This window comes from Scomber japonicus, chromosome 15 (genome assembly GCF_027409825.1).
Source record: "Scomber japonicus isolate fScoJap1 chromosome 15, fScoJap1.pri, whole genome shotgun sequence".
Lineage (NCBI taxonomy): Eukaryota > Metazoa > Chordata > Actinopteri > Scombriformes > Scombridae > Scomber > Scomber japonicus.
Window position 1 is genome coordinate 6,459,266 of NC_070592.1, and position 27,386 is coordinate 6,486,651.

Sequence of the window (27,386 nt, forward strand, 5' to 3'; positions counted from 1 at the left end):
CTTTCTTTTTTTTTACAAAGACAGTGATGACATGATGAAATACTCACTGTGATCAGTTAAGAGCTGCATCTTGACACCAGAAGTTTCAGGGGATGATGAGTCTGAAGCTTTGAAAGAGAACAAAGTGTCAGTAATTCAATTTAAACTATTAGCTACAGAGAGATAAACTATCTAAAGACAGAATACTCAGTTTGAAGGCTTGAATCCTGAAATACAGACAACGAGAGATTACAGTACTTTAATATTTGAAATGTCTGAATTTATGAAACAAAGAAAACACTAATACATGTTATATAGAAAGCTGTGTATTTGATTTATTTCTACTTTAATTTCAAAAGGTAAGACAGTAACTCTCCAGTTAGAAGACAAGCTACTGAACATCAGCCAGATCACACTTTGTTTTATTCATTAAGAATGAAGTTAAAATGGCTTGAAGAGTATTATTGCCTCACCATTTTTTCTCCTTCTCCAGATGAAGACTCCAGTGATGCAGACTGCCAGGAGCAGCAGTCCTACAACACCTCCAATAACAGGACCAACAGGGAACTCTGAGGGAGGAACTGGAACCCAAATAAAACATTCACAGTGTGTCAGGAGCATGACTATGCACTTTTAGTATTTTCACCTATAATTATCTAAACTGATAATCAAACATCATTAGTGACAATAACATTAGTTACTTTGATCTCTTTAAAACACAGGGCTTTCTCCATCATGATGCACGGACAGTTTGGGAGATTTCTGATGAGGAAACTTATTATTGTTCAGGATGTGCAGAGTTGTAAACATGACTACAGCAGCTCAGTTACATACTGCCAAAAGTAGATAATGTCTCATTTTAAGTGAAATTCACTTTACTGTACATGTTGATCTGATGGTTTAATTAGGAATCACAATAATCCATACAATCAACATCTGCAGGTTTATGCCACATTACTGTTTCTGTTCTCTGTGTGTCCATCCTGCGTCTATGTTGAACCTATCCCCTGTCTTTGTTGTGTTACACATTTTTTGTCTTTGTAATGTTAATACTAGTTTTATTCTTTACCTTTTAATCCTGTCTTTACAGAACAATAAATAGAAATAAAAGCACAAGTAAAATAAAAACTTTGGTCCAGCATTTTTCATGTTGTATTTCTTTTTTCTGATTTATTTTCTTTTATTATTAATTTGGTTAGATTTGTGTGCTTTATCTGTAAATCATGAATAAAGGGTTTTGTGTAACTTTAATGAGGTTTCTACCTCAGCTAAATACCGGTGCTCCTAACCATGTGCTGCAACACCACTAAATTTAAACTAGTTTTCATTACATTCACTGAGTAAGTCATGTGCATAATGTAACAAGTATATTTGTAAACTGGACTTAACTAACTCTCAGCTCCAGAAAACAGATTGTAAAATCAGAAAGAAGAGTTAACATCTCTGTTAACTTTATGCTCTATTTTAGTCTCTTTTATTTTCGTTCTGTCACACCGCGGTGAGGTTTGTCTCCTCCTGGGGTTTTTGTCTCGTGACTTCCTGTTTTATTTTGAAAATTAACTCTCCTCTCGTTTCAGGTCACTTGCCCTTCCTCATGTGTCACCGGTCTGATTGTCTTCCCTGATTCCTGATTGTGTCCACCTGTTCCCCATTACCCTCACGTGTTTTATAGTCTGCGTCTTCCCTTGGCTTGTGCTAGAGTGTCTTTCCGTCCTGTACCCCAGCCAGTGTTATTCCTCAGCCTTGTTATTCTCATGTCAAGTAAGCCTGTGTTCTTTGCCTCCTTGTGAGTGATCTTTTGTTTGTATTTTTTCATAGATACAGCGTAGTAGTCAGTTAAGTGTCTTAGAGCCTTTTGTAGAGCTTCCGATTGTTTGTTTTATTTTTCCTTTTGTTTGGTTCCTCTTTGAGTGTCTTGTTTTCCTAGTTGTGGCTTTTCGTTTACCTCTAGTGGAGTGATTTTCTGTTAGTTTTTTTTTTTTTTTTTTTTTTTTTGGCTTTTCCCCTCCTTGTTTAGGAATGGTTTTGTTTATTAGAAGATGTTCTCCCTGTTTTATTTTTTCTCCCTAGATTCCTAGCCGTGATTTTTAAAGTTTTCTAGCCTGTTATTTTGTCACTGTCAAGGGGGTTGGAGTCAATAAAAGTCTTCCTTAACAGTCCTTCCTCTGCGTCTGAGTCCTCATTCACGCCCAGAGCCCTGTACTACGAAGCTGGATTTTCTCTTATCGAGGTAACTTCAAGGTTAACCCTGGGTTTTCCGTACTACGACGCTGGTTCACTTCTTACCGGAGTAAATCACCATGGTAACTTATGCTGAACGGCTAACCTGCTCCGGAGCAGGTTATGTTCTGGATAAGGGATCAATGAGCACAAAAGCACCACCTCCTGACCAATCAGTTCTCTTAGAAAATGACCTGCCCATTCTTAAAAGATCATGTCCGTTTTCTTTCTATTTTTTTCGTACTTTGTTTTAATTTTATTATAATTGGGTTCATTTTTTTTTTTTTTGATTGTATGTTTGAAGATTTCTAGTTTTTACTATGATTGGGTTTTATCATTATTATAATTAGTTTTTTTTTTGCTTTAAAAAAGCACAGTTGTCCTTGGGTATGAAATGTGCTATATTAATATTTAAAGCAATCACATGTTTATCAAATGTTTTGAAGCAACAACATTACCCCAGTTGGTTTTGAGCACAGCTTTGTCCAGTTTGGTGGTGATGTCGTCCTTCACACCAGTGAGCTTAAACACACATTCGTACCTCCTCCAGTCTTCAGGTGTGACTGATGAAAGGTTCAGGTCAACACTCATCTGGAAGGATCCATCATGGTTGGGGAGGATCTCTCCAAGTTCCACGTCCTCATGAAGCTCCTCTCCATCTTTCCTCCAGAACATCTTGGCTCTGTCAGGGTAGAAACCTGTAGCGAAGCAGCTGACTGGAGAGGAGGGAGTCTTCTGGAGGAGAGACACTGAGGGAAGGTCTGGAGAGACAAGGGGGAAGGGGTGAGGTTAGAAACAGAAGAGGCATTTAAGTATTGGGTCCATGAAACTACACCAGGTCATGTGATTCTACCTGTTCTCAGCAGAGAGCTCTTCCCAGCGTCCAAATATCTCTTCAATGACTCAGGGTAACGCTTGGTGATGAAGTATTTCCACGCTTGAATGTCTAGTCTATCTCTGTTCCAGCTGAGTTTGATGATGACAGCTTCTGGTTTTTGAGCGATCCATGTCAGTGTCTTCAAGTCAAATGCTAAGAAGTCTTCTCCATCATAACCAAACTGAGCAAATCCATCAATCTCTCCAGTCTCATTGTCCCATTCACAGCCAGTCATGCACTGGAAGGTGTAGACATCTGAGAGAGAGACAGAGAGCAGAGTGAGATCCCACAGAGGGTTACAGGTGGCTGCAGTCTGTGAGGCTGCATTTTAGAGAAGGTTGAGGAACACGTGGAAGAGTCACCTCTTCATCACAAGACCAACACACAGAAATACACAAACTGACATGAACCAAAACTTACCTGACCTGAACTTTTTAAACATACAGAAGGACCAAACACACACAAAACAAGGGATGGATTCCAATTCAGAATGCTATTATTCAGTTTTTCATTGAATCCAGCACAAAGCTACCAGGGAAGCTACTGTATGTTAATATTAATATTAGCACTGACCACCAATTTGGAAATAGTCCCTCACCTTTAGAAAACTATGTGTTTGAACATTTAAATATGTGTGTTTATAGTGTAACTATCTGTTTGCTTTTTGACAAAAAACACAACTTTTTATTTTTTCTTAGTACTTTTACTTGCCTCCAGTTTGGTTCAAGTGATCCTCGAACTTGTCAATTTCAGCTTTGTAGTTGAGTGGGATTCTCAAACAGTACTGATTGTACCACTCCAATAGTTCTGGATCATCTTCTAACAGTTTTTTCATCCAGTCCTGTGTGACTTCTGGTATCTTCCCGATGCTGTCACAGTGACCTATTGGAACTTCATCAATCAACCCAACACCCAGAAAATCTGGGATGTTTTGGACTCCAGACGACTGTGTGAACAAAAACTTCAACGAGTGTTTCACTGTAAGAGAAAGAGGTTTTATGTTTTTTTAAATTCATATCAATACTCAATAATAATTATGTTTAATTACATTCAGTCTTTTGCCAAACATGAAACCTCAGACACACAAAGTTATTGATGAGCTGGTGATGAAAGTAGAACATTTACCAACCTTAGAGCCAGATATTATAATTGGACTGATTGAGACTAAACAAAAGCTAACCTTCTATTGGCCAGGAAAACAAAAACACAACTCAAAATACAAATAAATCCTGGATGTGTTTGTTGGTACATTTGACCTAATGACTTGATCAGCTTCATTTACCTCACTGATCATTATTTCATATAACGTTAGTAATGACTTCACACTGTAAACATTCATATTTAAAACTAATCAAAATGTTTCATTTTGATATAAATATCTGTACACTACCCCAGAAGGGCTCTTCTGAATAGAATAAAGCAGATACTGTAAATGTTCTCAAGTAAGTTTATCATAAAGATCTTTATCTGTCTAAAGTGAGAAAATAAATATAGTCTATTCTTTTAAGCTAGTTGGTTACATTTGCCTCATTGACAGTCATTTCCATATTATCCTTCTGAGCCTGTCTGTATAGCAGGAATGATTTTAATTCATTGTTATAGCCTAGTCCACTGTATACACTACAAAACACAGTAACTTCAATGAGTGATTGTGCTAGTAAAGAAGAAAGTTTTGTTTTACAAGTTTAAAAGTACAACAGTGTTTAAAAACATATTTGGCAGTGAATAGACATGTTAACATCTGAGTTATGTGTTATGTAATGTAGAAATAGACACAATTATTTAAATTATTACCTTACCTGGAGAGACAACATGGAAAAAGAGAGGAAACAACAGAATCCCCTTCATGTTGGTTTGATACAGACGTTAAAATACACTGAGGAGGAAAGACGGTCAGCAGTGCATGGAATAAAATGTAGTGACCAATGGACATTAGATATAATTGAGTATCATCTGTTACCAGGAGGAACCAACTTATTATCTGTCTGTCTGATCAGATTTAACAGGAAAATACAGGGTGTGTGTGTGTGTGTGTGTGTGTGTGTGTGTGTGTGTGTGTGTGTGTGTGTGTGTGTGTGTGTGTGTGTGTGTGTGTGTGTGTGTGTGTGTGTGTGTGTGATTTATTTTGTCTTTGCCAGAAGTTGAGTAGCATGTAGTAACATGAGTGGCTGTTTAAAGGCATGAAATTGGTCCCAAAATTAACAAATGTTATTTGAAAGTAACAGAAGCTCAGATAAGATTCTTTTTAAAAGACAGAGTAAAGTGCGACACTTGTATCTTCAGTATACAGTACACCACAATTCATACAATGAGCCAGTTTCAAAGTGTCTGATTGAGAATTAATTATTACACAAAATAGTCGAATGACTCTTTGCATGTGAACAAGGGCTCAAGAATTCAAACTAAAGAGGAATTTAAATATTTTCTGCTGATGTTTGAACTTTGTCTGTGCTTGTCTGCTGCTAAAGTCTAAAACACATTGTATCATGTAACATGTCTACTGTATTACACTATATTAAGATTATATTAACTCACAAGTAGTATATCATAAGGAGGAAAAATAATAGTTAAAACAGTTACTCATGTTCCTACATACTATTTAACCTTCTTGTAAATAGAGTCAGATATTGAATTGAGTCCTTATGGTAACACATGATGCCTAACTATTTTTTCTTCATACTGGTTAGTCAACTTATTTCACTTCCTCATAATGTCTTTATGCACTTTTGTACTATCTTTCCTCACATATCGGAGATTTTTAACATCTGTATCAAAGCAAGATGAAGGAGATTCTGTTTCTTCTCTTTTTCCATGTTGTCTCTCCAGGTAACGTTATAATCTTTTAAAAAATACTTTCACTTCAGTTCACCTTTTTTTTCTCTGTATGTAACTGACTGTATGTATGTCAAACAGCAATATCAGACTATCTTAGATGCATTGTTGAGTGTCTATGTGATCAAATAATAATGAGGATGCTTTGTCTGAGTGGAGTCTCACAGGGACACTGACCTTACACTAATTCAGTAAGCTTTTGTTCCTTCTTGGTCATATGAACTTAAAAACCCTTTAAACCCTTTTTTCTCTTACAGTGAAACACTCGCTGAAGTTTTTAGTCACATCGTCCTCTGGAGTCAAAAACATCCCAGATTATGTGGGTGTTTTGTTGATTGATGAAGTTCTAATAGGATACTGTGACAGCACCGGGGAGAAAGCAGAAGCCACACACGACTTGATGAAAAAACTGATAAAAGATGATCCACAACACTTGGAGTGGTACACTCAGAGGTGTTTGTTAAACCAATACATATACAAAGCTTACATTGACATTTTGAAAAAGCAACTGAACCAAACTGGAGGTAGGTAAAAATGTAAAGTTGTGTTTTTCATCATTAGTAAACAGATGTAGTTCTATTATTATTATTATTATCATTATAGTCCACATTGCTCACATAGACTGCTGCCACCTCTAACCCTATGTGGGATCTGTAATGTCAAATCAAAGTCCAATACTTTGTTGTTCAAAAGATGTTGGAGTCTCAAACAATTCAATCAAGAATCACCAGGAGTCATTAAGCTGAATGCAGTTAGAGTTTTATTGTCGACAATAAACACACGGGACCACAATACACAGACAGCATCTATGTATAAATGATACCAAGTTCAGTGTTTCTATTCATACTAATCATATTGCTGAATTCCCCTTCAGCCGAGTAAAATTTCAACCAATCAGCTTTATTTCAAAACAACTTTCTTGGCACCGATCAATACGATGCCCAGTCCTCCACTGGTGGCTACTGCTTCATCCATTTCTCGGTTAGAGAGGGCTGCAGGTGTATGAATCTTTGCTACACCAGCAGGTTTTTTGGAGTTTGGCCTTCAGACTTCAGTTTTTTCTACAGGAGTTATCCACAGTTCATTCAGCTGTTGCTCAGTTAATTTAAGATGTGTTCACTACAGGCCATATCGATTCTAATACTGTTCAACTACTTTCTTACTGCATTCTCTTTTTAAAGATAATAATAGTAAAAGTGTGATATATTTAATCACATACATTTCAAACATGCTTATTCACTCAGTAAGTGCAGACTCACATACACCTCTTCTTTTATCATAATGCCCTCAATTTTGATTATCTTTAGCAAATAACAGTCAATATTCAAGTACCCTTTTATCAGATACAACATTATTCATTGTTAGTATTTATCACCCAAATTTTACACTACAGATCTCACTCTGCTCTCTGTCTCTCTCTCAGATGTCCACATCTTACAAAGGATGTATGGCTGTGAATGGGACGATGAGACTGGAGAGGTTGATGGATTTGTTCAGTTAGGTTATGATGGAGAAGATTTCATAGCATTTGACCTGAAGACTCTGACATGGATTGCTCCAAAACCAGAAGCTGTCATCACCAAACACAGCTGGGACAGAGATAGACCAGGCAATGAAAGGTGGAAATACTTACTAACCCAGCATCACCCTGAGTTAGTGAAGATATATTTGGACTATGGGAAGAGCTCTCTGCTGAGAACAGGTAGAATCACATAATCTGATGTAGTTTCATAGACCCAATATTTACATGTCTCTTCTGTTTCTAACCTCAACCCCTGCCTTCCTCCCCCTTGTCTCTCCAGAGCTTCCCTCAGTGTTTCTCCTCCAGAAGACTCCCTCCTCTCCAGTCAGCTGCTTCGCTACAGGTTTCTACCCTGACAGAGCCGACATATTCTGGCGGAAAGATGGAGAGGAGCTTCATGAAGATGTGGAACTTGGAGAGATCCTCCCCAACCATGATGGATCCTTCCAGATGAGTGTTGACCTGAACCTTTCATCAGTCACACCTGAAGACTGGAGGAGGTACGAATGTGTGTTTCATCTCTCTGGTGTGAAGGACGACATCATCACCAAACTGGACAAAACTGTGATCAAATCCAACTGTGGTAAGATAGAAATACTGACATCCAATTAAGTAAACACATGTGATTGATGTGAATATTACGAAGATGTTAACTCTGGATTTGTCTGATGTAAGTTCCTCACCTGCACCAGTCTGGTCATCAGAATATGCTCCATTAGGAGGAAAGGAGCAGTTGAGGTTGTGCTGTTGCTAATCCAGCAACACACTTTTGCACAGTCCACCAGCCACCTGCTCAGGTGGTCAGGAAAAGGTTGAGTCAGTTTTGTACAGAAACTTCATTAAAGTTACACAAAACTCTTTATTCATGATTTGCATGGAAGACACAAAAATCTGACCAAATTAAATATGAAAAATAATTTCAGATAAAAGAAACACATTATGAAAAGTGCTGGACAACATTATTAATTTTACTTTGATTTTACTTCTGAACTGTCACAAGACAATCAGGTTATAGTTTCAACATAGACACAGGATGGACACACATTATCACACATCAGTTTAGATAATTATAGGTGAAAGTAACAAAAGTGCATAGTCATGCTCCTGGCACACTGTGAATGTTTTATTTGGGTTCCAGTTCCTCCCTCTGAGTTCCCTGCTGGTCCTGTTATTGGAGGTGTTGTAGGACTGCTGCTCCTGGCAGTCTGCATCACTGGAGTCTTCATCTGGAGAAGGAGAAATAATGGTGAGGGACAACAATACTCTTCAAGCCATTTTAACTTCACTGTTTTAACATATTTCAGTACAGGATTCTGGTCTGGATCTGTCATACGGGCATTTATTTTATTTTTTTGGTCTGACTCAACAAAAATAGACACCTTCTTTCATTGTCACTTTCATGCAAAGAAAATCAAGTCTCATGATTGACTGTTTCATTTCTCATTTTGACGGCTGGTCAAGTGACAATTGGTCAGCAGGTCATGATGCACTGTGGTTAGTTTGTATCATCTGGTGTGCGGGAAAAGTGATCACAAAATGGACAGTGCCAGCTGTAATCAAGCCCAGTGGGGAAGCCCACTTTTTTTTTTTTATAAAGAGAAAGAAGTGGCCGCAAAAAATAATAGTAAACTCAAATAAAGGTTATTTGGCATCATTTGGCAAAGGTTATTTGAATATTTTGCAGCATAAATATAAATTAACAACCACCTTTCAATGAATGTTGAGATGTGAGGTCACAGATATCATCAGAAAGTCACAGGATACATCAAACTAAAGTGTGAATTAATAGATCAGATTCATGAGTTTCAGGTCCTCAGTGGATGCAGTGCAGAATGATATCTGTGAAGATTATCTGAGAGCTGACAGAAGCATTAATGTTGATGTGAATCCTCCACTGCAGGAGTAACAACATCTGGAGAGAAGTGATGCTGCTGTCCAGCTGTTTCCTCAGACCTTTGGTGGAGATGAATCACTGCAGCAGCTACCAGACACCAAAGAGCCACAACGTTACTCCAGTGAAGCATCTTTTATCTGCTTTTATCTTTTATCTATTTATACTATCTTTGATAATCATTAGCATTAAATCCATTAATGAGGGACATGATGATACTCAGCACTTTAAACTCTGCTCTTAAAGCTGAAACCAAACATCATAAAAGACAGTTTCATTGTATAATCACAAATGAAGATTCTGCACTAGGTAATAGTTAAAAAAATATTTTAATTTATTTCATTGTGATTTCTCTCATAGTTTGAACACTGTAAAGGGTCCCACTTTAAACTAAATGTAAATATCAATGCCTCAGTCACACATTGCTCCACTACAAGTAACAGCTGTAACTCTTTTTACACATATTCATACTTTATTATTGAAACTCATATATTATATTAATAACACTTCTCAAATTTGTAAGTTAAACATTTGACATCTTCACGTTCTATATTTGTCATATGGACGATAAATGTTAATGTCATTGTAATGTTATTGTTAATTCTTGGATTATTGCTGTTAGAGGATTACTTACAATTTAATTTATACTGATGGATTTACTTCACTGCATATTACCACTCTGTATACATGACAGTATACATCTTCTCTAAGGTTATCTATTTTTTCATTAAACAGGATATTTTAGTTAGTTTGTCTCTTCATCTACGTCTGTTCATAATGTTAAATGAGAATTAGACACACACACACACACACACACCACAAATATTGGTCAGCTCGTGCTATCCAATGAACCTTGTGACTTAGAGTGTATTTCTCTATATCACCACTAGAGAGCACCATAACTGTGAACTGTCTCAGCTGTGAGTCACCATGGAAAGAGCTGACAGAACATTTCCTCCAACATTACAAAGAGTTTCCTGATTTAAAATTCTCAACATTTAGAGCTAAATTCTTACAAACAGTATTTTCAATGGACGATCAGACCAATACAGTAAAGGGAAAATTAAACAAACTTTTCTATTGTGTAACTGAAGATTTAAGCACTTAATATATATTCAATTTAATCCAAAAAAAAAGATCTATAATTAAAGCTCAGCAAAAGATGTACAGTAAATTAATTTTGCAAGTGTCCACCTGCATTGACCGTTATACTCAGAGTCATAGTTACTCACTTAATTTTCTTTAAAATAACTTTTTAATTAGCCTATTCTTGCAACAGATAATCCGTAACCTCTTACTTTTGTAAATGTTGACCTGCATAGACCGTGAGTGATGGTCATGATGCTTGATGTCCTCAAAGAGGTTGGCAGTTAAAAGTTTTAGACAAGCTAATAGATTGATATATATTTCCCTAATGTCAGTGATGATGACATCAGATACTGTCTTCATCATTTGGAAAATTTTAAAAACAATTGTTGCATCTATCACAGGAAATAATCAAATATCTCCGACAGTCATTAGGAGGATGAGACAGCTTGGTCTTATGTGCCCTGAGTATAAAGCCAGAGAAGCTGCCAGTTCAGACTCTCTCCTCATTCCTGTGTTTAGTTAATTTTTATTTTGTTCCACCCTGCACCCATACAGAGTACACTCACTTATCCACTTCCTACATTACTGATCTTACAGACTCACCAATATATTACTTTGATTTATTTTGACTTCTTTGTTTAAATATATTTACTTTTGTAGTATGGAATACCTGTTTGACCTCCCTTTTTACTACAGTCCAGAGCCAAGCTGCGACTAATTGTTTTGTATTTTAAGTTTTTTGTGCACAAGTAGATATTTGACTTTTATTTGTTGAGGCTTCATTATAAATTCCTCCTTCGACTTGATACAAAGGAGGTCGATGGAATTTATTGTGCCGAATGTCAATACTTTTAAAGAATTTAAAAGTTATATTATTTCATACATATGTTTGTCAACTGTAGTTACAGTAAGATGAATATTCTCACAAACTAAATTAACAGAACTCCAACTTATAGATGTTGAACTATAAAGACAGAATAAATGTCTGTTGTGCAGCTGAAATAATAATTACTCATGGTTAATAGTCTGCAGCTGTAGTTCCCAACATTTTTGCCTCTTTACAAAAAAGCAGTTTGTAGTTTGTAGCCTCCCTTCTAGATGGCTTCAAATAGATTAAATGAAAATGAGGCACAAAGAGGAACAACTAATAAGAAACTAAGATAATATAAAAAAGTAAAAAAAAAAAAAAGCACACTTTCTAATCCCTATTTTTTATTACTTTGTAATATAAACTTTTATAAATACTTAAATTTCCATCAATGCTAACATGTCAACAATCCAGAGAGGCCTGTGCATGGCTTATGATACAGAAATCTAATTCGTGAGAAAAAACAGAAGCAAGTTCAGTAGGTTTTTTTTTTTTTACTGTGGGAAGTTGAGAGACTCAGATACAACAATACTAATGCAGTCATGTGAATCCTTTAAACTGAAGTTATTATCAATGTTGAATATCTAAATAAATCCAAAGTGGTTTGTACATCTGTGTCACATCATGATCACTGTATCTTGTTGATGTCTGTTGTGTTGTATGTATTAACTGTGAAGCTTTCACAGCTTAAAAGGAGGAAAAGTTGCGACTGGAAACATTTTTAGCTCTTCAGGTGAAGAACTGCATCATGTTTAATGTGTCAGATTCTGTGTTACATGATACGATGTGTTTTGGACTTTAGCAGCAAACAAGCACAGACAAAGAAACAGGCAGAGAAAAGTAACAGAGACTCAAATTAAAAAGTTCACACTTTTAGTTTAGTACTTTGAAACTGCCTCATTGTATGAACTGTGTTGTACTGTATATTAGGATAGAATTGATCCTTTATTGTCATTGTCACAAGTACAATTACATTTTAAAGTGTTCACCAGTCAGTGCATCATTCATAAATTAAAAAAAAGAAAAAGAAAAAAATAATCAATAAATACTATACATAAAAACAGCCCAAGTATACCCACATACAGTACGGTTACATCCTGTCATCGCACAGCCGTATGGCAGTCAGTTGTAAACAGTGTTGATTAGCAGTATTGAGTGTAGTAATAAGTGTAGAGTGTAGAGTATTCTTAGGAAGTAAAGTCTCTGCTGGGCCTTTTACAGCAGCTCAGAGGTGTCCGTGCTCCAGGTCAGTCCCCCCAATGTGGCCCCCCCCCCAGGTATTGTAGATACACGTGTATGTCTTGCTTTGTCTGCTGGTACACTCTGTCTTTTTAAGAGCATCTTCTTTGAGCTGTTTTTACACTTTCTTAATTGTGTAACATCATCTGATTTTAGGATCAATTTTATTCTTGATTTTAAACAGTTGCTCATGTTACTACATACTATTAAACTTCTTGTAAATAGAGTCAGATATTGAATTGACTCCTCCTGGTAACACATGATGCCTAACTATTTCTTTTACTATTTCACTTCCTCATAATGTATTTGTGTACTTTTGACCTATCTTTCCTCACAAATAAGAGAATTTAACATCTGTATCAAAGCAAGATGAAGGAGATTCTGTTGTTTCTTCTCTTTTTCCATGTTGTCTCTCCAGGTAACGTTATAATCTTTTAAACTGTACTTTCACTGCAGTACACCTTTTTTTTCACTTTATGTAACTGACTGTATGTATGTCAAACAGCAATATCAGACCCTTAGATGCATTGTTGAGTGTCTATGTGATCAAGTAACAATCAGGATGCTTTGTTTGAGTGGAGTCTCACAGTCTCAGACTTTGAAAACCTGGTTTAGAGGAAACATCTGTTTAATATGAATCATCAGAAAGTTACTCTGTAATTATGAGTTAAGGAAACAATGACCTTGGACTAATTCAGTTAGCTTTTGATCCTTCTTGGTTCTTGGTTTGAGGTTTCTTACACTAATGTCACTGAACATTATTTAGCAAAGTCACATTTATGAAATCATATCACATCATAGAAGCTTCCTACTATACTAATAACTCGTAGTAATGACTAGGTTTTTAAAAAATTCAAGCAAAATAAGGCAATATAGAGAAGATATATAGAATAGCTGCACCTTGTTCATCATATGTTGTTCCACTTTAAGAAATCTCATAGCAGTGTACAAATATTTATATCAAGATTTAATATTTAGATTTTGTGTGTTGTCAGTCATTTTATATAAAATGATGATCAGTAAGGTTAATAATTTAGTCATGATGCCAAATATTGTTTCAACAAATCCAGCATTTATTAGTGTATATTGAGTTGTGTTTTTGGCTTCCTGGCCAATAGAAGGTCAGTATTCATTCTCTTTTTAGCTTTTGTTTAATCTCAATCAGTCCAATTATAATATCTTACGTTGGTAAATGACTTTAATGACCAGCTCATCACTAACTTTGTGTGTCTGAAGTTTCATGCTATTGGAAAAATACTGAATGTAATTTTCATAAGTTTTAGCTATGAATTTAAAAACTCTTAAAGCCTCTTTCTCTTCCAGTGAAACACTCAATGACGATTTTGATCACAGTGTCCTCTGAAATCGAAAATCTCCCAGATGTAATGACTGTTGCAGTGGTTGATGAAGTTCCAATAGGTCACTGCGACAGCGTTGGGAAGAAAGCAGAAGTCACACAGGACTGGGCAAAAAAGTTAGTAGAAGATGATCCACAACACTTGGAGTGGTACACTGAGAAGTGTCAGTCAGTCCTAAAATATGCGAAAGAATTAACAGATGTTTTTAAGGGATTGGGAGGTAAGTAATGTGAAGTAAAAATGTTGTGTTTTTGTCAAATAGTAAATATAGTTCCATTATAAACACGTTTAAATGTTTGAAACACACACATAGTTTGCTAAATCCGCCTATATTTCCCTCATACCACGTCATTGGCCATGTAATGTGAGGAACTCTTTCTAAAGGGGTGGTCAATATTATTTCATATCGGGTTCTGAATTTGTCTTTTTTTGTGTTTCTTGATTTATTCTGGATGTTTGAAAAGTTCAGGTCAGGTAAGTCTTGTTTGGAAAGTTTACATCACCAGTTATTTCTGTGTGTTGGTCTTGTGATGAAGAGGAGACTTTCCCACATGTTTCTTGACCTTCTCTAAAATGCAGCCTCACATAGACTGCAGCCACCTGTAACCCTCTGTGGGATCTCACTCTGCTTTCTGTCTCTCTCTCAGGTGTCCACGTCTTCCAGAACATGGAGGGCTGTGAATGGGACGATGAGACTGGAGAGGTTGATGGAGTTGTTCAGTTTGGTTATAATGCAGAAGACTTCTTAGCATTTGACCTGAAGACATTGACATGGATCGCTCATAACCCAATTGCTGTCATCTACAAATCGAAGGTGGAGAGTGATAATTACAACAACCAAAGACTGAAATCCTTTCTCACCCAGCTTTACCCTGTGTATTTGAAGAATTATTTGGACTATCGGAAGAGCTTTCTGCTGAGAACAGGTAGAATCACATGACCAGATGTAGTTTCATGGACCCAATATTTAAAGTCTCTTCTGTTTCTAACCTCACCCCCTGCCTCCCTCCCCCTTGTCTCTCCAGACCTTCCCTCAGTGTCTCTCCTCAAGAAGACTCCCTCCTCTCCAGTCAGCTGCTTCGCTACAGGTTTCTACCCTGACAGAGCCGACATATTCTGGAGGAAAGATGGAGAGGAGCTTCATGAGGACGTGGAACTTGGAGAGATCCTCCCCAACCATGATGGATCCTTCCAGATGAGTGTTGACCTGAACCTTTCATCAGTCACACCTGAAGACTGGAGGAGGTACGAATGTGTGTTTCAGCTCTCTGGTGTGACGGATGACATCATCACCAAACTGGACAAAGCTGTGATCAAATCCAACTGTGGTAAGATAGAAATACTGACGTTACAATGTTGTTGCTTCAAAACATTTGTTATCCAATTAAATATAAACATGTGATTGATGTGAATATTATGAAGATGTTAACTCTGGGTTCTGATTTTCCAATCTGAATGAGTTTGAAACAGTTATCAGTCCTGAATTTCTGAAGCTGAGAGTCCAGTTAACAAATGTTCGTGTTACCTTATGCACATGACTTACTTAAATTATTTAAGCAGATGCAATGAGAACTAGTTTAAATCTAGTGCTGTTGCAGCACATGGTTAGGAGCACAGGTATTTATCTGATGTAAGTTCCTCACCTGCACCAGTCTGGTCATCAGAATACGCTCCATTAGGAGGAAAGGAGCAGTTTAAATTGTGCTGTTGCTAATCCAGCAACACACTTTTGCACATGATTTACAGGTAAAACACACAAATCTAACCAAATTAAATATGCAAAAGATGTAGAAAAAAGAATTACAATATGAAAAAAGCTGCATCAATGTTTTAATTCCACTTGTATCTATTGTACTGTCAAGAGAGACAATCTACAGTTTGTATGTGAAAGTAAGATTTATTAAACAAAGTAAGATCAAAATAAATCTGATGTTGATTTGAGGAAAAATGTGATCATGCAGGAGAGATCAAGAGCTTTCAGGGAGGACAGGGTGATCAACTCAAAGATGACAGGATGAAAAAGATAAGGAATAAAACTCGAGTATTACAATAAGAAACACATAAAATACAACAAATGTATTGTTGTAATATAATATAAAAGACAGGGGATAGGTTCAACATAGACGCAGGATGGACACACAGAGGCCAGAAACAGTAATGTGGTATAAACCTGCAGATGTTGATTGTATGGATTATTGTGATGCCAAATCAAACCATCAGATCAACATGTACAGTAAAGTGAATTTCACTTAAAACGAGACATTATCTACTTTTGGCAGTATATAACTGAGCTGCTGTAGTCATGTTTACAACTCTGCACATCCTGAACAATAATATTCACATACCTATTCACATATTCACAATTTCCTCATCAGAAAACTGTAACAGTATTTCCAAACTGTCCGTGCATCATGATGGAGAAAGCCCTGTGTTTTAAAGAAATCAAAGTAACAAATGTCATTGTCACTAATGATGTTTAATTATCACATATCAGTTTAGATAATTATAGGTGAAAATACCAAAAGTGCATAGTCATGCTCCTGACACACTGTGAATGTTTTATTTAGTTCCAGTTCCTCCCTCAGAGTTCCCTGCTGGTCCTGTTATTGGAGGTTTTGTAGGACTGCTGCTCCTGGTAGTCTCCATCACTGGAGTCTTCATCTGGAGGAGAAAAAATGGTGAGGCAATAATACTCTTGAAGTCATTTTAATCCCATTTCAACATTAACATTTCAGGAAAATATATATTCTCAATGTACCTCTACACGCTGTAAAGAAAACTAATAAACAGTAATGATATTTAAAGAATAGCTAAAGAACTACACGGCACAAATGAGCCGTTTACATTAACAGTAGGCTGATACACATCGTTGCTAAGCAACGCACACTTTACATTAGCTCTCAAATTACCTTTAGCACGACTTCTTGTATGACTTCCCAGTCAATAAACATCACACGTTACAATACAAAACTTAACATTACATATTCATCTTCATTCGTATCAAATATCAAATTATCAAACTTACAGCCATTGCTTTCGTGAGCATGAGAACAGAAGATTTACTGATTTAGAGCAGAACATTAAATAACTTGTAAACACAGAATATATGTACCTAATGTTCAGAATACATGGAGAAATTAAAACTCACCAGGAAGAAAACATGAATGTTTTCAGTTCAATTTAAAACATGGTAGATGTAGGCTACACGTGCAACATATAAATAAGTCAAATGAATACATACAGTATTTCTCAAAAACATGTATGAGTTTTTTTCTTGGTTTGATTTAATAATTTACTGTAATCGCTCATCTGTATTTCAGAATTCAGGCCTGCAAACTGTGAGTATTCTGTTTATCTCTTTCTGTACTAATAAATGCAGGTAATAGTGTAAACTGAATTACTGACACAACATTTTCTTTCAAAGCTCATGAGATGTCAAGCTTTGAAACTTCTTGTGTCACAGATGCAGCTCTTAACTAATCACAGTGAGTGTTTCATCATGTCATCAACGCTGCGCAGATACTGTATGAAGAATCTCTCCCTCCCGATACTAACTACAGTAAACTGATCAAATACTCTTATAAATATCCTGACAGTCTACTGAAAGTGTTTGATGATTTTGGTTGATATTAAATACTGTGATGTAGATCACTACTAATTAACTCAAATAAAGATGCTATAGAAGCCATTTTTTATTCAAATTTTCACCATAAATATAAATTAACAAAACTTGTTTTAATGAATGTTGAAATGTGAAGTCACAGATATCGTCAGAAAGTCACAGAATACATTAAATTAAAGTGTGAATTCATAGACCAGATTCATGAGTTTCAGGTTTCCAAATGTCGAAATTGATAACAGTATGTCTTCTCGAAGGTTATGTAATCTCTTTTTTAATAAATGTGTTGACATTAACTAAAATTTGCCTCTACATCATCTGCAAGTTAATGATTAATTATGAATTGTTAACTGATCATCTTTTCAACATGATTGTTTGGTTAACTTTATTTTTTCTAGAGGAACAGATGCATTTTCCAGAGTTATTTTTGTAATAATTGTTCCAAAACGCTTTATATTTACCTTCAGTCAATGAATACAATTTTCCTGATAACCTGCATAAGAGGTTTACGTAACAAGTTTTGGGAAACATTAGTGAAGTTTGTCTCTGAAGCATGAGATTACTTTTTAAAATGTTACCAGTTATTAAAATGTGTGAGGACAAAAGGAAAAGTTTACAGTACTAAAAGAAATACACACACATCACAAATGTTTGTCAGCTTACATTAATAATGAACGTTGTGAATGAGTGTGTATTTCTCTATATCACCACTAGAGAGCAACATAACTGTGAAATGTCTCAGCTGTGAGTCACCAGGGAAAGAGCTGACAGAACATTTCCTCCAACATTACTGAGAATTTCCGGACTTCTCAACATTTAAAGCTAAATTCTTACAAACAGTATTTTCAATGGAAGATCAGACCAATACAGTAAAGTGAAAATTAAACTAACTTTTCTATTGTGTAACTGAAGATTTCAAAATGTAAAGTTACATGAAAAGAGATGGGTCGAGACCTCAGCAGCCATGAAAAGAAAGGGACAGAAGTTGTAAGGAGAGTGTTGTACCCCCCCCTTTTCCCACCCCCATTTCTTTTCATTACATATATGTCTTGTATGGTAGTTTACATGTGTTCTGTCATGTGCTGTATTTTTCTTTATAGCACTATGTTTCTTGCAACTAAAAAAGAAACTTAATTTAATTCTTCCATGATTCAGACCAGATCAGACCAATACAGTTAAAGTGAAAATCAAATTGTAACTTTTCTATTGCTTTACTGAAGATTTAAGCTCTTGCTAATTATCATCAAATTAATCCAATAAAGGTCTTTATTTCAAACTCAGTAACAGATATGCAGTAAATTACGTTGGAAATGTTCACCTACTTATACCTTTATACTGGAATTGATCTCATGAGGTCTGCTGCAACTCTCAGTTGTTTTAAATTAAGGCTGAAGACTTTTCTGTTATGCTTAAATGTTCTTTTATGCTCTGCTTCTTTGTCTTTATTTTTTTAAATGTTTTATTTGAATCACTTTGAAATGCCTTGTTTAAATGTGCTGTACAAATAAATGTACCTTGACTTACATTAAAAATCCCCACTGCTCACACTGCACTAATCAAATGATCCTGAGAGGAGACCACAGACAGACTTTGTAGAAGGAAACTACTCCTGTTGTAAACCCTAGGTCCTCAACTCAAGTTGTACTAATCGAAGTAATAACTCATCTCCTGAGTCAGATCCAGTATAAATCCAGATGTTTGATCCGGACAGCTGTTAAAATCGCCCCATGGTGCTCCTTTTAAACACTGAATGTGCACTGCAGTTAATCAGTGAACAAGTAACCCTTTTAGTTTGGTACCTTAAGCTGTCAAAATATGTTTGTTTGATAAAAAGTGTGCTGGGCGGTTGCTGTAATTTGATACTGGTGGTCAACTTTGGTCCCACATCTCAACACATGAAGAATTACATAATCATAACGGACTGGTGTGTCCACTGGTGGTCACTTGACAGGACTCTGCAACAAGTCATGAAGACGATGAAACTAGTTTTTCTGCTCTTCTTCTTTCCTGTCACACTTTCAGGTGAGATTAGCTTTAAAATGTGTTGATTGTAAGTGAGGATGTTTGGCCTAGAGTTATGTTTCACTTTCACGTTGGGCACTTTGACGCAGTTTAGATCGAGCTTTACGTTATTGATATGATACATTCATCAGTTACGAATACGAAAACCTTCACACTCCAAAGACGCTGGCATAGTCAGTCGCCCTACTAACTTGATTTGGTCAGGCATCCGCAGTAAGTTGATTTATTTGCCTGTTTTTGTTTTGTTTTTCTTGTGTCGGACTTTTTCTTGCCTTCCTTTTTTTGCTGGCTCTAATAGACCTACTCCGTTGTAGTTTCCAGTGTTTCAGGCTCTTCTACACATTCAGCACTGAGATTGGTTTCTAACGAAAATTTAAAAAAAAAAAAAAAAAAAAAAAAAAAAGTGCAAATGCCACAATTTGCATTGCTTTAGTTAGCAGTGGGAGCACATCGGGACAATTCCCGGATAGTCGTTCTGGCCTGACTTGAACAGTCAACTTCACCAATCAAATCCACGTAGCTATCTATGTGGTGATGACGGGCAACTGTAGACTATTGTCTCTGCTGCATCCCCAGCTCCACAGAGGAGAGGAGCAGCTGATGTTAACCTCCGCTGCTGTTTACTGTCACTTCTCGTGGCGTTGCTCGCCTCTGCTCTGGTCGAGCGAGCTAGAGAGTGAATGGAGAGAGAGAGAGAGAGAGAGAGAGAGAGAGAGAGAGAGAGAGCAGTAAGAAACCCGGTGAATCAGATCAATACAACGTTATTTTCTGGTTGTTTTATAGCGATTACGTTCAACAAATAAACTTCCCCACACACCTCCACTCAACCCTGCAGCTCAGCCTCAAACCTCTCAATGTGAAACACCTGCTTGCTGTTTAAAACACAGCAGCAGCTTTATGCTGCTTCAGTTGGTTTAGTTTAAAAAGTCTTAATGAGAGATCTTCTTTATTTCCATCTGTAGCCTACAATAAATCAACTCTGATCCTGATCCACATCTAAGACATCTGGAAGTCTTTTATTGATAAGCAAAGACAGTTAGTTTAGTTATTTGAAGAAACACAATGTAGAAAAAATATATTTACTGAACAATGTCAAAATCTAACCATGTTTTCCTCAATAATTAACTAGTTGAACTTAGATAATCACGTCTACTTTCTTTGTTTCAGAGTTAAAATATGGACATTAGTTTTTTTGATGGGTTTTTTAAACATTTATTAACTGGTAACATTTATTTCCTGTGCTCTGTGGGTGTGTCACCATCATTCATATCTATACAACCAGCAGTTAAATTACTAAAGCACAAATCATTTTTTCTAGACATAACCTCTTAATGTTACTGCCAGAGTGCACCAGAATGATGCATTTGACTTAAAAATGTACAAAATGTTCTTACCCCCTACAGGGTCAGACTGAGGTCCAGCGACCATAGTCTCTCAAAAATCTGTGGTTCAGGCCGGGAATTTGACTCTATTCAAGGTCACTCTTTTCATGCAGATATCAGATGATAAAAATTATTTCAATGATTATTTTGGTAACACTTTATTTGACACCTATCGCTATAACGCATCATAAATATATTTATAATGTGTTATAATGATGTTATAGCACTGTATAACTATAGTTATAAACACTCATAAATGATCATATTGCTTTACAACAATAATCATAACACACTATAAAACATTTTATTATGACTTATAAGGTCAGGTATTATGATGCTTTATAACTGTTATGACCAGCTTCTAAAGTGTTATATCAGCCTATACCTGTGCAGTTTCATCACTTTACTTGAAGCACCCAATGACCATTTACAATAAGTTATAATTACATTATAATGCATTATACTAGTGATTATAATGCATTATAAAGAGTTTTAATATATGACAACTATATAATTATAATAATACCCTTTGATCCTTGGAACAAAAAGTGATTAGCAAGGGACCAGTAATCATTAAGTATTATAATTCTAGACCTTAAGCCTTATGATATTTATGAGTGTTTATAATGATAGTTATACATGTTTATAAGCCAATTATAATACATCATAAATATATGTATAATACATTATCTATGTGGTCATTGTCAGTGAGTTGTTAACAGTTATAACGCATTATAATACCTGACCTTATAAGTAATAATAAAATGTTTTATAGTGTGTTATGATTATTGTTGTAAAGCATTATTATCATTTATGAGTGTTTATAACTATAGTTATACGGCGCTATAACGTCATTATAAACGTCATTATGCGTTATAGAGATAGGTGTCAAATAAAGTGTTACCAAAATAATCATTGAAATCATTTTTATCATCTGATATCTGCATGAAAAGAGTGACCTGGAATAGAGTCAAATTCCCGGCCTGAATGATTGTCCCAGTTCGCACCTGCTGGAAATAAATCAGTTTTAGGTGAACATTAGCTCATCAATGTATGTACACCAATCCAAAGTGTGGACACACTTTCCCATTCTCTTCAATCAGAAAGTGTGTCCAAACTTCTGAGTAGTATTAGTACTGTATTTTACTTCTTTTACTTCTCTCTTGTATCTATGTTGAGATGCCCCCCAAGTAGTCATTAATGAGATTAATTCACGTATGAACATGTTAATCTATTAATCTCACCAATAATGTCCTTCAGGTGTCACTGACACTGAATTTGTCTGGGATTTTGTATAAATAGCAGTTTCTGTATAGTCCTGATGTTATTAACATCTGGCTGTGTGTCAGATTATTTAAACTGAATGTCAATATTAAAAATGCAATTTATTCTTCATTTAATAATTTAAAACACTCATATAATTCTCTTTTTAAATATAAATGCATAAACTGTTACTGCAGAACTTAACCTATCTCAGATTTGTCTGTTCACTTTTCTTCAAATAATGTGTTATAATGATAATAATAATAATAATAATAATAATAATAATAATAATAATGTATGTATCATTTCCTATAGTAAGCTTGATGGTATAACTATTAGCCATTTTATATTGAAGACATTTACCTCATAATTTAGAGGTGAATATGAATTAATCCTTAAACAATTTTGTAATTATGACGTCTTCATCTTGTAATCATCAAGTAAACACTGACCTTGGACTAAGTTGGCTTTTGTTGTTGTTGAACATTATTCTGTAAAGTCACATTTCTGAAAATGTTTAATCAGATTTGCACTATTTTATATGTTGTTTTTTTGTCTGCCAAACTGACTAAACACTGATCAGCTCAGCCTCCTATTTATGACCAGGCCTACATACAGATTTTAATAATTTGATAAATCAAATAAAGCAGTGTACAGATATTCATATCTAGATTTAACATTTTGATGAGTTTTAAACATGCATGTTAACAGTGTGTAGTCATTAGTAAGTTATATGAAATGATGATCAGTGAGGTTATTAAAGCTGATTTAGTCATTATGGCAAATCTGCCAATAAAAAATGGCCTTGTACAATATTTAACATTTATTTGTATATTAAGTTGTGTTTTTGGCTTCCTGGCCAATAGAAGGTCAGTATTTACTCTCCTTTTAGCTTTTGTTTAGTCTCAATCAGTCCAATTATAACATCTGGATCTTAAGATGGTAAATGTTCTACTTTCATCACCAGCTCATCACTAACTTTGTGTGTCTGAGGTTTCATGCTGGACAAAATACTGAATGTAGTTAAATGTAATTATCATAACTATCAATATGAACTTAAAACCTCTTTCTCTTACAGTGAAACACTCGCTGACAATTTTGGTCACAGTGTCCTCTGGAGTCAAAAACATCCCAGATTTAGTGGGTGTATTGTTGGTTGATGAAGTTCCAGTAGGTCGCTGTGACAGCATCAGGGATCAAGCAGAAGCCACACAGGACTGGATGAAAAAACTGGTAGAAGATTATCCAGAACACTTGGAGCGGTACACTCGGGGGTGTTTATTTATCCATAATAATTACAAAGCTCAAATTGACATTTTGAAGAAGCAACTGAACCAAACTGGAGGTAAGTAAAAGTACTGAAAAATGTAAATATGTATTTATTGTAAAATAGCAAACAGATATTAGTTACATTATTAACACACATGTTTAAATGTTTAAACACATACACAGTTTGCTAAATGTGAGGGACTCTTTCCAAATTGGTGGTCAATACTAATATTAATATTTAATCTAGCTTTCCTGGTAATTTGAATCTCACCCTTGTTCTGTTTGTGTGTGTGTGTTTGGCCCTTTTTTCATGCATGATTTCATCTGTATGTTTAAAAAGTTCAGGTCAGGTAAGTTTTGGTTAATTTGTGTTGGTCTTGTGATGAAGAGGTGACTCTTCCACGTGTTCCTCGACCTTCTCTAAAATGCAGCCTCACATAGACTGCAGCCACCTGTAACCCTCTGTGGGATCTCACTCTGCTCTCTGTCTCTTTCTCAGGTGTCCACATCCTCCAGAACAAGGAGGGCTGTGAATGGGACGATGAGACTGGAGAGATTAATGGATTTGATCAGATTGGTTACGATGGAGAAGACTTCATCAAATTTGACCTGAAGACTCTGACATGGATCGCTCAAAAACCAGAAGCTGTCATCACCAAACACAAGCGGGACAGAGATAGACCCAAAATTGAAAGGCTGACATCTTTACTCACCCAGCGTTACCCTGAGTTTTTGATGAAATATCTGGACTATGGGAAGAGCTTTCTGATGAGAACAGGTAGAATCACATGACCTGATGTAGTTTCATGGACCCAATACTTAAATGTTTCATCTCTTTCTAACCTCACCCCCTGCCTCCCTCCCCCTCGTCTGTCCAGACCATCCCTCAGTGTCTCTCCTCCAGAAGACTCCCTCCTCTCCAGTCAGCTGCTTCGCTACAGGTTTCTACCCTGACAGAGTCATGATGTTCTGGAGGAAAGATGGAGAGGAGCTTCACGGAGACATGGAACTTGGAGAGATCCTCCCCAACCATGATGGATCCTTCCAGATGAGTGTTGACCTGAACCTTTCATCAGTCACACCTGAAGACTGGAGGAGGTACGAATGTGTGTTTCATCTCTCTGGTGTGAAGGACGACATCATCACCAAACTCGACAAAGCTTTGATCAGAACCAACTGGGGTAAGACTTTTTGATGGTCGTCCACTAAGAACTAAGAACATTTGTTGTCATTTGCTGTAAATGTTCTGACAGAATCAGCTCTGCCTTCTGATTATACAGTTTGAATGAGAGTGAAACGAGGTTATCAGTCCTCAGAATAATGGAGACGAGGATTAGTTAAGTCCAGGGTTAACAAACAAAACTGTTGATCCCTACTTAAACTACTGAAGTAAAACTAAGAAACAAGTTTGAATCCGATTGAGACAAAGGGCTCTGTTTTGGAGGATTTTGGATTTACCATGCACCCCATTGGGAGGAAGAGGTGCAGTTGAGGGTGTGATGTTGCCAATCAAGATAGTGCACTGGAGTCTTGGTGCCAAGAATGAGCGTTGCACAGTCCACTTCCCACCTGCTCAGTGAAAGTTTAACTAAACAGCACTGCAAACCTTTGGTGATGACTCGTTCTAACAAATCCCCTTATTACTGTTTTTCTTTTATGATGTGCAAACCTGACTCAAACTCGTTTCAGAAAAAGAAAAACAACATGCAAAACCACATTGTAAGTTTTACTTGGATTTTACTCATCGCACCATCATGAAAATACTCAAAAGACTTTCCTATGTTTAAAAAGTTTATTAAAGAAAGTATAATCGCAGGTTTTATCATTTCAAGTTTAGCCTCTTTAGTTTTTTGCTGTACTGTTTTAATGAATTTCTATTTCTTAACACTTCACTATGCATCCATCTCACACTTGAACGTTTACTCTCAAATCAACACAAATACACATGAATAATCCTCACAAATTTCACAAAGTCAAATCCCTCTGGAGAACTAAATTATAATACAATAGGAGAAACCAAACAAATGTAATCCAAATGTATTTCAAAGGTCAGTCAAAGATAAAGATAATGTCAAAAAGGCATCCTCCTTCTTTCACTAACTTCTGGTTAACCAGCTTTTTACATGTGATTTCTAGATTACAACTCTAGGAGGTGCACTTTACAAATAGAGCAAGTAATACATACACAGTGCAAACATTATTCACAATTGGTCAACAATTATATTAATCCAGAATTATTCATTTACAGGAAATTTGGATTATTGTGACCCTAAAAAAACCCATTCAGTTATCCTCACAGAGAAAGCCCTGTGTTTAAAGGGGACCAAACAACTAATGTAATTGTCAATAATGATGTTTTATTATCATACTTTAGTTCAGATAATTATAGGTGAAAATACCGAAAGTGCATAGTCATGCTCCTGACACACTGTGAATGTTTTATTTTAGTTCTAGTTCCTCCCTCAGAGTTCCCTGCTGGTCCTGTTATTGGAGGTGTTGTAGGACTGCTGCTCCTGGCAGTCTGCATCACTGGAGTCTTCATCTGGAGAAGGAGAAATAATGGTGAGGGACAACAATACTCTTGAAGCCAATTTAACTTCACTGTTTTAACATACTTTAGAACAGAATTTAAATATTTCAGGAAAATATTTATTCTGAATGATTAAAACAAATAACAGAGTAACCTGGCTGATGTTCAGTAGCTTGGCCTCTAACTGGAGAGTTACTATATTACTTTTTGAAATGAAAGCAGAAATAATTCAAATACACATACAGTTTTCTATAAAACATGTAATGTTTTCTTTTTTCATAGATAGATAGATAGATAGATATTTATAAAAACACAACAAAATGCTGTTTGCAGCGCCAAAAATCAGAATAAAAGGCGGCATAAATAAAGGTTAAAGTAATAAATAATGCACAGATAAGTAACACAACAATAAATAATAAAAATAATAATAATGATGTTCCAGTAAATTGCGCTTGTCCATCTAACTGTAGTACTTGTACACTTGAAATTATACTATACTTATATTGACATTTTAAATATTAAAGTACTGTAATCTCTTGTCTGTATTTCAGGATTCAAGCCTGCAAACTGTGAGTATTCTGTCTTTTTAGATAGTTTATCTCTCTGTAGCTAATAGTTTAAATTGAATTACTGACCCTTTGTTCTCTTTCAAAACTTCAGACTCATCATCCCCTGAAACTTCTTGTGTCAAGATGCAGCCCTTAACTGATCACAGTGAGTATTTCATCATGTCATCACTAGCTTTGTAAGAAAAAGAAAAGAAAGAAAGAAAAAAACTGTTTTGCGAGAATCTCTCAGTCAAGTGATCCAGTATAGTTACAGGAAACAGCCGATACTGAGGTTTTATTATAATACTGACTGAATATTTTACATTCTGGACCAAAATCAAACATATTGAATATAATATTATATCGAATACTGTATGTTATCACCACTAACGGTGAACTCAATAAATATTCAAGATAGTGGAGGATAGTAAATTCATATAGAGATTCTGTGGCATCAATATTTTATTAGATTTTTCACCAATATAAATCAACAAAACTTGTTTTAATGAATGTTGAGATGTGAAGACACAGATATCATCAGAAAGTCACAGGATACATCAAACTAAAGAGAATTCATAGATCAGATTTATGAGTTTCAGGTCCTCAGTGGATGCAGTGCAGAATGACATCTGTGAAGATGATCTGAGAGCTGACAGAAGCATTAATGTTGATGTGAATCCTCCACTGCAGGAGTAACAACATCTGGAGAGAAGTGATGCTGCTGTCCAGCTGTTTCCTCAGACCTTTGGTGGAGATGAATCACTGCAGCAGCTACCAGACACCAAAGAGCCACAACGTTACTCCAGTGAGGCCTCTTTTCTATTCAGATATCAAATTCATGTCATGTGATGCACAAGGGGAGGAGCCGCTGTCCACCA

General features: G+C 35.9%; 3 protein-coding genes across 3 annotated transcripts in view; all 3 read left to right on the plus strand.

Annotated features, from left to right (window-relative positions):
* Positions 1-27,386, plus strand: part of LOC128373851 (major histocompatibility complex class I-related gene protein-like) — a 115,494-nt gene that overhangs the window by 80,369 nt on the left and 7,739 nt on the right. The window lies entirely within an intron of this gene.
* Positions 6,309-8,042, plus strand: LOC128374439 (class I histocompatibility antigen, F10 alpha chain-like). Its single transcript, XM_053334703.1, has 3 exons — positions 6,309-6,432; positions 7,332-7,610; positions 7,711-8,042. The coding sequence occupies exons 1-3, from the start codon at positions 6,309-6,311 to the stop codon at positions 8,040-8,042; spliced, it is 735 nt and encodes a 244-aa protein (XP_053190678.1).
* LOC128374432 (major histocompatibility complex class I-related gene protein-like) lies at positions 19,471-27,370 on the plus strand. Its single transcript, XM_053334696.1, has 8 exons — positions 19,471-19,516; positions 23,240-23,506; positions 23,930-24,208; positions 24,309-24,611; positions 25,897-25,992; positions 26,512-26,530; positions 26,615-26,674; positions 27,199-27,370. The coding sequence occupies exons 1-7, from the start codon at positions 19,471-19,473 to the stop codon at positions 26,634-26,636; spliced, it is 1,032 nt and encodes a 343-aa protein (XP_053190671.1). The 3' UTR covers positions 26,637-26,674; positions 27,199-27,370.

Excerpts from the sequence above, each read along its gene's own strand:
- LOC128374432 (XM_053334696.1), top strand. The coding sequence starts at position 19,471 with ATGAAACTAGTTTTTCTGCTCTTCTTCTTTCCTGTCACACTTTCAG. Across the intron at positions 19,517-23,239 it reads CTTTCCTGTCACACTTTCAG|TGAAACACTCGCTGACAATT; the intron begins GTGAGATTAGCT and ends TTTCTCTTACAG. Across the intron at positions 24,612-25,896 it reads TTTGATCAGAACCAACTGGG|AGTTCCCTGCTGGTCCTGTT; the intron begins GTAAGACTTTTT and ends TTCCTCCCTCAG.
- LOC128374439 (XM_053334703.1), top strand. The coding sequence starts at position 6,309 with ATGAAAAAACTGATAAAAGATGATCCACAACACTTGGAGTGGTACACT. Across the intron at positions 6,433-7,331 it reads GCAACTGAACCAAACTGGAG|ATGTCCACATCTTACAAAGG; the intron begins GTAGGTAAAAAT and ends TCTCTCTCTCAG. Across the intron at positions 7,611-7,710 it reads GAGCTCTCTGCTGAGAACAG|AGCTTCCCTCAGTGTTTCTC; the intron begins GTAGAATCACAT and ends TTGTCTCTCCAG.